Genomic DNA, 9,575 nt, shown 5'->3' on the forward strand with positions numbered 1-9,575 from the left:
CCTTAACCTTTCTTTATCTTCCCTCTGCCCGCCAATAAATACATCAAGCAGAGAGGAGGAAGGAGGGAGGAGGGAGGAGGGAAGGAAGGAAATCCACGAAACCCCCTGCGATCTATCCCAACCATGTCTGCCTTTCAGGACTTTGGGCCCCTCTCGGAGCGCCGGAGGGCCGAAAGGCAGCAGATTAAGCGGAAGCGCCTCATGATCGCTGGCGCCACCACCTCCGTCGTGCTGGTCCTCGCGGTGGTCGGCGTCGTGGTTCAATACAAAGCCAATGGCCCCAGCGACTCGGGCGATTCTGACGGGTCGAGCGCCTCCGGCGGTTCCGCCTCCAAGCGGGCATTCCACACCAGCTCGGCCATTCAGGTCATGTGTTCGTCGACCGACTACGAGAGTGCCTGCCAGTCGAGCCTGAAGAAATTCGTCAATGAGAGTTCGAAGCCCAAGGACCTGGTGAGGGCAGCCGTCTCCGCCCTCGTCGACGAGGTTGGCATGGCCTTCAACAAGTCCGACTCCATCAAGTCCGACGACCCGTCGGTGAAGGACGCCGTCGGTATCTGCAAGGAGATGCACCGGTACGCCGTGAATGACCTGGCGAAGGTGTTGAGCACCATCGACGCGCACCACCTCGACAAGCTCCCCGAGCAGGTCCACGAGCTGAAGAACTGGCTGAGCGCCGTCGCCGCCTCCCAACAGACGTGCATCGAGGGATTCCCGGAGGGGGACCTGAAAACCAAGATGCAGACTGCCATGACTTCCGCGAAGCAGATTACGAGCAATGCTTTGGCCATCGTCGGAAAGATGTCCTCCTTCCTCTCTCTCCTTCACGTCTCCGGCTTCCATCGCCGCCTCCTTGAAGCAGAGCCGGTCGAGCCGGCCTACCATGAAGATGGTGCGCCTTCATGGGTGTCCGACAGCGACCGCAGGATACTTCTGAGTAAAGCCACCAAGCAACTCACGCCCAATGTTACGGTCGCCAAGGATGGAAGCGGAGATTTCACCACCATTTCGGATGCACTCGCCAAGATTCCAAAGAATTATGATGGAAGGTTTGTTCTTGATCAGCCCCGACGCATTAATGCTGCAGTACTTTGATCAATAAGCTTCCGTCCTCTTAAATCAACTGATTGTATGCAAGTATACGCATGAGTAATACACACACACACACACAATACACACACACACACACACACATATATATATATATATATATATATGTATATTTATATGTATATATATGTATACATATGTATATATATGTATACATATGTATATATATGTATATGTATACATATACATATATATATACATATATATATCAGAGAAGGAATACAAGCCACTGCAACTTGAGATGGCTGTTCTTCGTGTTTGAAGGTATGTGATCCACGTGAAGGAGGGAGTGTACGAGGAGACTGTGTTGGTCGACAATTACATGGTAAACGTCACCATGTATGGCGATGGTTCAAGGAAGACAGTGGTCGCCGGGAGCAAGAACTTCATTGACGGCGTGAAGACCTTCAACACCGCAACCTTCGGTAGGTCGAAACGATCGGCGAAGGAACTATATATGTTCCACCTTGGGAGGAATAGATGAGCTGATGCCGCTGGCTTTCTCGTGTTGGCAGCTGCGGTTGCCGATGGGTTCGTGGCCATCGCCATGGGATTCCAGAACACGGCGGGCGCCGCGAAGCACCAGGCGGTGGCGCTCCGCGTGCAATCCGACCGCGCCATCTTCCTCAACTGCAGGATGGAGGGGTACCAGGACACGCTCTACGCCCACAGCCACCGTCAGTTCTACCGCGGCTGCCTCATCAGCGGCACCATCGACTTCATCTTCGGGGACGCGTCCGCCGTGTTCCAGAATTGCATCATGACCGTGCGCCGCCCCCTGGACAACCAGCAGAACATCGTCCTCGCCCAGGGCCGCAACATCCCCCAAGAGGACACCGGCTTCATCGTCCAGAAATGCCGCTTCGTCGCCGACGACGCCCTCGTCCCCGATGTCGCCAAGATCCCCAGCTACCTCGCCCGCCCGTGGCAGGAATACTCTCACACAGTCATCATGGAATCCGACATCGGAAGCTTCATCCACCCCGACGGCTACACGCCATGGAACGGCGACTTCGCCCTGGCCACCTTGTCCTACCGCGAGTACAACAACAAAGGCCCCGGTGCTGACACCTCCAAGCGGGTGAACTGGCCAGGGTTTAAGGTCATTGGCCAGAACGAAGCCAAAGCCTACACCATTGCACCATTCATTCAGGGAGACGACTGGATCCCCAAGACGGGCACGCCTGTTCGCTTGGGTCTCTATGGCCAATGAGCACTGCACCCCTCGCTTTGCTACCTCAAATATGTGAGAGACGTCATGGAATTGATGAGGTTATTTTGTACTGATGGGATACTTGAAGGAGAAGCTGTAATGTTCCTACATCAGATGAGATCATTAAGCTTTTTGGTCATTGATACAGTGTCTTTAACGATATGAAACATCGAACGTATTATTACAATCAAATACATCATTATGTGCTAATAATGATCAATTCTACCTATATATATATATATATATATATATATATATATATATATATATATATATATATATATATATATATATATATATATATATATATATATATATATATATATATATAAAGGATCAAAGAATTATGGGCCAGCCCATGTATTGGTCCGTTTATGTGGCCCATTAACAGGTCAAATGCTTCTAGTGTCCTCCCAGCCGACCCGTTCTCTCAAGCTGATCTCCTCTTCCCACTATACTAAAACCCTACCATCTCCTCCTCCTCCTCCTCCCTCTCTCTCTCTCTCTCCTCCATGAATTTTGTAGTCCGAAGAAAACCCCCACTGTTCTCGATCTCTCGCCCCCTTCCTCTGCTCCCAAACCCTGCCTGCCATGCGTCGGCTGCCGGAGAGGCCTCCGCCAGCCGCCGATCCCGTTACTCCACCGCCGTCCCCGGGGAGAAGGGATCGCCTTCGTCGTCGTTGTCCTCCTCCTCCAAGTTCCCTGAGTACGAGCTTCCGTCGGTGACATGGGGCGTCATCCAGGGGCGCAAGGAGCGCCTGGTGTCGCGCGTCATCATCTCCGACTATCTCAAGTCTCTGGGCATCGCCCCCGACGAGCTCGCCGACCTCGAGCTGCCCTCCTCCGTCGACGTCATGCGCGAGCGCGTCGACTTCCTCACCCGCCTTGGCCTCTCCGTCGATGACCTCAACGCCTACCCGCTCCTCCTTGCTTGCAGCGTCCGCAAGAACATGATACCCGTCCTCGGCTACCTCGAGAAGCTCGGCGTTCCTCGTCCCCGCCTCGGCGAATTTGTCCGCGCCTACCCTCAGGTCCTCCACGCCAGTGTCGTCGTCGAGCTCGCACCCGTCGTCAAGTTCCTCCGCGGCCTCGACGTCGAGCGATCTGACATCCCCTATGTCCTCCAGCGCTATCCGGAGCTCCTAGGCTTCAAGCCCGAGGGCACCATGAGCACCTCCGTCGGCTACCTCGTCAGCATCGGCCTCTGGCCCCGGGACATCGGACCCATGGTCACCCAATACCCCTTCTTCCTTGGCATGCGCGTCGGCACCACCATCAAGCCCCTCGTTGAGTTCTTGGTGTCCCTTGGCTTCCCCAAGCGGATCCTCGCCAAGATGCTCGAGAAGCGACCCTACATCCTTGGCTATGATCTCGAGGAGACAGTCAAGCCAAATGTTGATGCTCTCCTCAGTTTTGGGGTGCGCGGAGAGTCCCTGCCATCGGTCATCGCCCAATTCCCCCAGATTCTCGGACTGCCCCTCAAAGCTAAGCTCTCGACGCAGCAATACTTCTTCAATTTGAAACTCAAGATAGATCCTGATGGGTTCACGCGGGCGATGGAGAAGATGCCCCAGATTGTAAGTCTCCATCAAAGTGTTATGTTGAAGCCTATCGAGTTTTTACGGGGCCGTGGCATCCCGGATGAGGATGTGGCTAACATGGTCGTCAAGTGTCCTCAGTTGCTTGCCTGTCGGGTCGAGCTTATGAAGAATAGCTATTACTTCTTCAAGAGTGAGATGAAACAGCCCGTGCAGGAGTTGTTTGAGTTCCCAGAGTACTTTACATATAGCCTAGAGTCCCGGATCAAGCCAAGGTACCAGAGGCTGGTAAATAAAGGAATCAGATGTACACTGGATTGGTTCTTGAATTGTAGCGATCAGAGGTTCGAGGAGAGGTTGCGGGGTGATTATATTGAGGCAGATGCCCCGGGCCCTCCTTTTGTCATGGGTGGGAAATTAGAAATGCCAAGAAGCCACTTGGTCTCGGACAAAGAGGAGGATGAAAGTGATGAGGAAGTGCTCTACCGACGAACCATTTCACTTTAGTAGGTCAGCTTTCTACAGTGAACTGAACTGCCTTTGGAATATTCATACTTCAAGCCATGTATTTGATCATCTGTTTCTTTCACGCTTGCTGTCAAACTGCCTCCATCAACCTCCTATTTTCTCTAGAAAGAAATCCACTAAGCTAGTAAGCTCTTAAGACCTTTTCATACAGATTACATTTCTTATTTATTACTTCAAATGAAACCAACTTCTTAATACTAGCCAAATATTCCATTCAAACATGTGAATCTAAGTAACTTTTAATTTTGAACATAGTCCAATTGTATGAAGCAAGACCTTTTATGCATTTCCTATATCTGCTAATTAACTGTGTGTTCTATGCTTTAGTTGCAAAGGATGATCCTTGTAGAGCCTGGTTACTGTTGTCTCCTACATTGTGTCTAAATTCTTCTTTGAAGTTTCCTCTATGGACCATGCTTTTGGTACCTTTTTTACTAGCTCAATTATTTAAACAAACTTAAGTTGTGTCAAAGTTCAGCTTGCCTGTTGTTAAAGGTGATGTCTTGCTTTACATGTTACTTTGTTATGTGTCATTGACTAGCTAAGTTTTATGTAAGGTCTCTTTATGTGGACTTTATATTATGTTATCTTTTCCTGGTGGTTGACAAGTATAATGCTTACATTCAGTGAAGTGAAGAGCAGTAAAAGAAGTCACAAGTGCTTATATTAAAAATAACTTTGCTCCCTAAGAAATTCCTTTTCACAGAGTAGCTGACTCTCGTTGCAACTTAGTTATTGTTGGAACTTTAATTTATCTGTTTTATTGTCACTTTTAATTGATATTTTAATAAATGGTACATACTGTATGTTACATACTTGGACCAACAATCAGACTATATATATTGATATCATTTCCCAGTGGTTCCCAAGTGTAATGCTTCCATTTTGTGAAGTGGAAACCGGGAAAAGAAGTCACAAATGCTCGAATTCAAATTAATTTTGCTTCATAAGCAATTCATTTTGGAAGAGCTGACTCTCATTGCATATTAGTTATTAATGGAGCTTTGACTTTTCAACTTCGATGTCACAATTTAAGTAATACTTCTATAAATGATTAATGAGTAGAAAATTCTTCTTGAAAGAGTGGCTGAATCATTGTAGATTAGTTTTTGTTGGAGCTTAAACGTTTTAGTTTTGATGTCGCAATTTAGTTAATATTTAAATAAATTATGCATGCTATAAGTACGAACTTGGACCATTAATTCTGCTATTTGTTGCTGGCAAAGCCCCAGTCTTGGTCTTTGATTAACAGATGGTGGTAGTTTACAGGAGAGAGGAAGTAGACCCTCACACAGCAGTAACTTTATGATGAAAAGTGTAATTAGGCTGAGACCTATCATTTATATGTTTCCAACACAAATAATTTTGATCATTACAGGTTGTTGTAGCTGTTGTGGACTCATTTATTCATTTTAGTGACATCGTTTTGACCAAGAAATTTGGAGTCCAAATTAAACAATGAGGTGCAAAATATTTCTGGGCCTGCCTCTGCAAGCATTTGGTTCAGTAAGTCTCAAGCCATATCCAACCATGAGTTGATATTTCAATGAACTTTGGTTATGAGGAAACTGTTAGTGTTGGTATCATAGTCCTTATGTTTTATGCTAAAGATTTTGTTTATAGAAGTTTGAGGTAGTAGATTTCAATTTCTAGAAGTTCTGGTATTCTTAGAGCCAGTCAAGTGTCAGTTATGTTCTTATACAAAAAATGGGTCTCATAGTCCAAACATGTTTCTAAAATGTTAAGTTTGTCTTGGGCAACAACTGTTGCTGATTCTCCTTTTTCTTTTCACTCCATACTTCTTCCTTCTTTTGAATTACGTATGTCATTGCTGTTGTTATTGGGATCAAAGAATGTACAAGGAAGTGACAGGCTATCCTCTTGTATTCAATTATTTCAAGTTTTAACTCTAATAAGTGGTTGGACCTCTGGATAATGAGGTTTTTGTTAATCAAATTGCATTACAGTGACCTCATTTCAAGAAAAGGAAGGATCCATGTCCCAATCTTCTTATGCAGAAGTCTAGAAAGGATGTCCTAAACATATGTTGCAATGTCCTAGATGACCATGATGAATGTTAGAAACTATAGTTGAGGAATATTTTTTTCTTATGATGTTTCATGTGAATCATAGTAAAATCTTAGGGGCTGAAACTGCAATATTGGAAGACCAAAATCTGCATCAAACTAAAAGTGAAGACTTGAAGATACTCTGGTTTCACAGGAATCAAATTAAATACAGTATTTGCAGGATCAGCCACATCTACACTGAAATTTTCAAGAACTTTGGAATTGACTGGACTTGTCAATGAAACTTTTGGCCTCCACATCAAACCAAATTGTGTTTGATCGGGTGTTGGTCTATTCCTCTGATTTTGTATGAATTGAATTTTCACAGATTCACTGTGGCTTCTACTAATTTCCTACTAATTTGTGGCCATCTTTTAATCTGTCTGCCTGGTAACACTTGATACAAGTGGATTTTGGTCTACTTCATTTTGATCCTGGATGGTTCCTGATTGTTACCCAGTGATTATAGCTAGTATCCAGCTAAATTTTTAACCTGATCAAGCAATCTATCTTAGCCAGTATGCCAATTTGAATCCTATATCTCATGGCAATTCCAAATTTGAACCAGGTCCTGTGAACCTTATTGAACATGCAGTTGGCTTTGTACTTGAACTTTATACGTGAGAAAACCTTCTATCCATTTCTTGAGAATCAATGGATGTGACGAAGTTTGTAGGGGTAGTTGGTTCTTGTTTGGAATGTTGTTTGTAATACAGTGGATGTTTCAATTATCCAACACTAAACATGTAATATTAGCATTAGAATTTGTCATTAGTAGGTAGTTATTCAATAGCATTATAATTGTTTGGCTTTATTTTAAGGATCATGATCGCATAATTAATGTAGCATGAGTTGATGCCACAAGATGTCATATATTATCCCAAATTTACCAAAAAAGACAAATCATTTCTATATAAACAAAGCCAAAAATTTATCTAGAGATCCATGTGAATGTAAAAATGCCTCAATTCAGTGCTTTTTGTGTTTGACTTGATTACGAGATCAAGCAAAATTTTCTTAGTCAAATTGATTTCTGTCTTTTCTCCTACAAAATTCTGTCATGATATACTAACTTGGCCGAACACATCATTCCAACTGATCCCAGTACATTCTATGCAGGTTGCCTTAGGTCTTGAGGTCATAACATCTTAAGTGAACCCTTTGTCTCCTTGTATCATCTGAACCTTTTGATATTTAGAACATAAACCAGCCTTACTTACAATTGGTCCTTGTATATTTAGTTTTGTAGTATCCTCCTATATAAATAAGCTAGGACATATTGATCATTTATATCAGTGTTGCTTACTGAACTAATGGTGATTCTAGGAATACTGCAATTCCTCCCCCAACTTGCCGTTGTATAATACATCCAAGAGAAACCAATAGGTTGACTTGATATCTTGTGACTGTCAATTTGGCTTTAGTTTTGGCATGTAAAGGCTTTTGGTTTGTAAAGTGTTAACATTGCACAGGACCTAAGTTTTTCAGAGTACAGACATCATAGTATATCATCTTATTAGAGCCCCCAAAAGTTCTAAAAGTTCATGCAACAAGTATGATGCTTAACATTCCTCTTATATGTTTGACTACGAATTACCCTTTTTCTTAAAATGTTTAATGTAGTTGATATGAAGAATTTTCATTGTAAGTTTTAAAGTCAAATTCCATATCTTTTGTTTGGCAATAATAATGATCAGGATGACACTTATTTGCAGATTCAGCTAATTGGTTGTGTACATCTCTATATTTTAATATCCACTTAGCACATAGAAATGTCATCTTTGGACTTGTGATGCTATTGCTTTACTCTTGGCGATCACTATGTTTTGTGTTCTTTAGGATTAAGATGCTATAGGCATTGAAGCTAGAGGTTTTGGTTATTGTCATTTAGTCTTTGAATATTTTTATCCATTGTTAAAGTCAACAATTTAGATGGACTTGCATCAGATTGCCCAATAGATTTTTAGGCTCAAGTTTCTGGATTATAATCTCTATAAAATTAAAGTCAGTATTGTTCGTTTGACATGCATCTTTTCAATCAATAATTTCGTGATCCATGGTCATGGTCAGTTGTTTCATACTTCTACACTTTGAAACACCAACTTGAAATATAATGAAGTCCTCATTTTACCTATTCACAAGTTCATGAACATCAACTGGCAACAGTAAACATTTCATGAAATAAAGCAGAGGATTCAAGGGGTTTGCATAGTATTTTGAAATTTTTTACCATACAGGACATTGTCTTCCAACAAATTTTTTATTCATTGTTGCTGGTTAGTTTTGTGAAGTGTATACTCAAAAGTGACATTCTGGGAAACTTCTGTCTGATAATTTGGTATTTAAGAAATATTTCTTCAACTTCTTACATCAATTTGTTAGTAAGGTTTTGTTTACCAATATTAATATTTTGATGCTAATTTACCATTGTTTTTCTATCACCACATTGTCATTGAACATACAGGGTCAACTAAATGGAGGATTTAACTTATATGATCTGGAAAATCTTCCCAGTAGAATGACTTTCATCAAAGCTACCCGTCTCCAAGAACAGATGAAAGGCTGGAATTGCATGGCACATGCTATCATCAGACGTGTGGTCTACTTGTCTCTGTGTAATTATATTTTCATAATTGTATTATCAAATATGGTGCCATTTCATATTGTGAGGTGGATTTTGGTACTAATCTCATGATTGTTCCCCCACCTTTTCTGGTGGATTATTTGTCCATGACAATGGCCAGGTAGCAAGTTTTACCTAAGTGTTGCTCATCCATGAAGGCTTCATCCTGGTTGGTGTTTACCCATATGGAGTCTGGTACAAAGTTAGAATGCAAATAAGAATTTTCGGTGGATTTTTGGTAGTTGATTTTTTTTTTTTTTTTTTTTTTTTTCGGTCAGTTGTGTTTTCATAACATATTGAGTGTGTTGAGGTGCTACAATTTCTATAGAGTTCATTATAAGTTATCTACTTTCATGTGTATTGAATGTTTTGACACTCATCTTCAAGCAGCTGATTGATATATGACACACTTACTTCCATGGTTCATTGTTCAGGTGGTAGATTATATAGTGATTTCAATGACACATTTGTGACATTTCTTGAACTGAACCCAT

At 42.7% G+C, this 9,575-nt stretch overlaps 2 protein-coding genes across 5 annotated transcripts; both read left to right on the top strand.

Annotated features, from left to right (window-relative positions):
• The first annotated feature begins 73 nt into the window (after nt 1-73).
• LOC135651009 (pectinesterase-like) lies at nt 74-2,462 on the top strand. The gene is made up of 3 exons (XM_065170770.1): nt 74-1,049; nt 1,375-1,535; nt 1,626-2,462. Exons 1-3 carry the CDS (start codon nt 124-126, stop codon nt 2,321-2,323), a joined length of 1,785 nt encoding a protein of 594 aa, XP_065026842.1. The 5' UTR covers nt 74-123; the 3' UTR covers nt 2,324-2,462.
• A 297-nt stretch (nt 2,463-2,759) lies between these two features.
• On the top strand, nt 2,760-9,313 carry LOC103999847 (transcription termination factor MTERF4, chloroplastic). 4 transcript variants are annotated; one of them, XR_672817.3, is made up of 3 exons: nt 2,760-4,513; nt 5,768-5,895; nt 8,923-9,313. XR_672817.3 is itself a non-coding variant. In XM_009421724.3 (2 exons), exon 1 carries the CDS (start codon nt 2,836-2,838, stop codon nt 4,366-4,368), a length of 1,533 nt encoding a protein of 510 aa, XP_009419999.2. In that variant the 5' UTR covers nt 2,760-2,835; the 3' UTR covers nt 4,369-4,371; nt 8,923-9,313. The 4 variants fall into 4 exon arrangements, 1 of the variants encoding a protein (XP_009419999.2); XR_672818.3 differs by having other exon boundaries at nt 2,760-4,371; XR_672819.3 differs by lacking the exon at nt 5,768-5,895.
• Nucleotides 9,314-9,575: the final 262 nt, after the last annotated feature.

Source organism: Musa acuminata, chromosome BXJ3-10 (genome assembly GCF_036884655.1).
Source record: "Musa acuminata AAA Group cultivar baxijiao chromosome BXJ3-10, Cavendish_Baxijiao_AAA, whole genome shotgun sequence".
In the NCBI taxonomy this organism is placed as follows: Eukaryota; Viridiplantae; Streptophyta; class Magnoliopsida; order Zingiberales; family Musaceae; genus Musa; species Musa acuminata.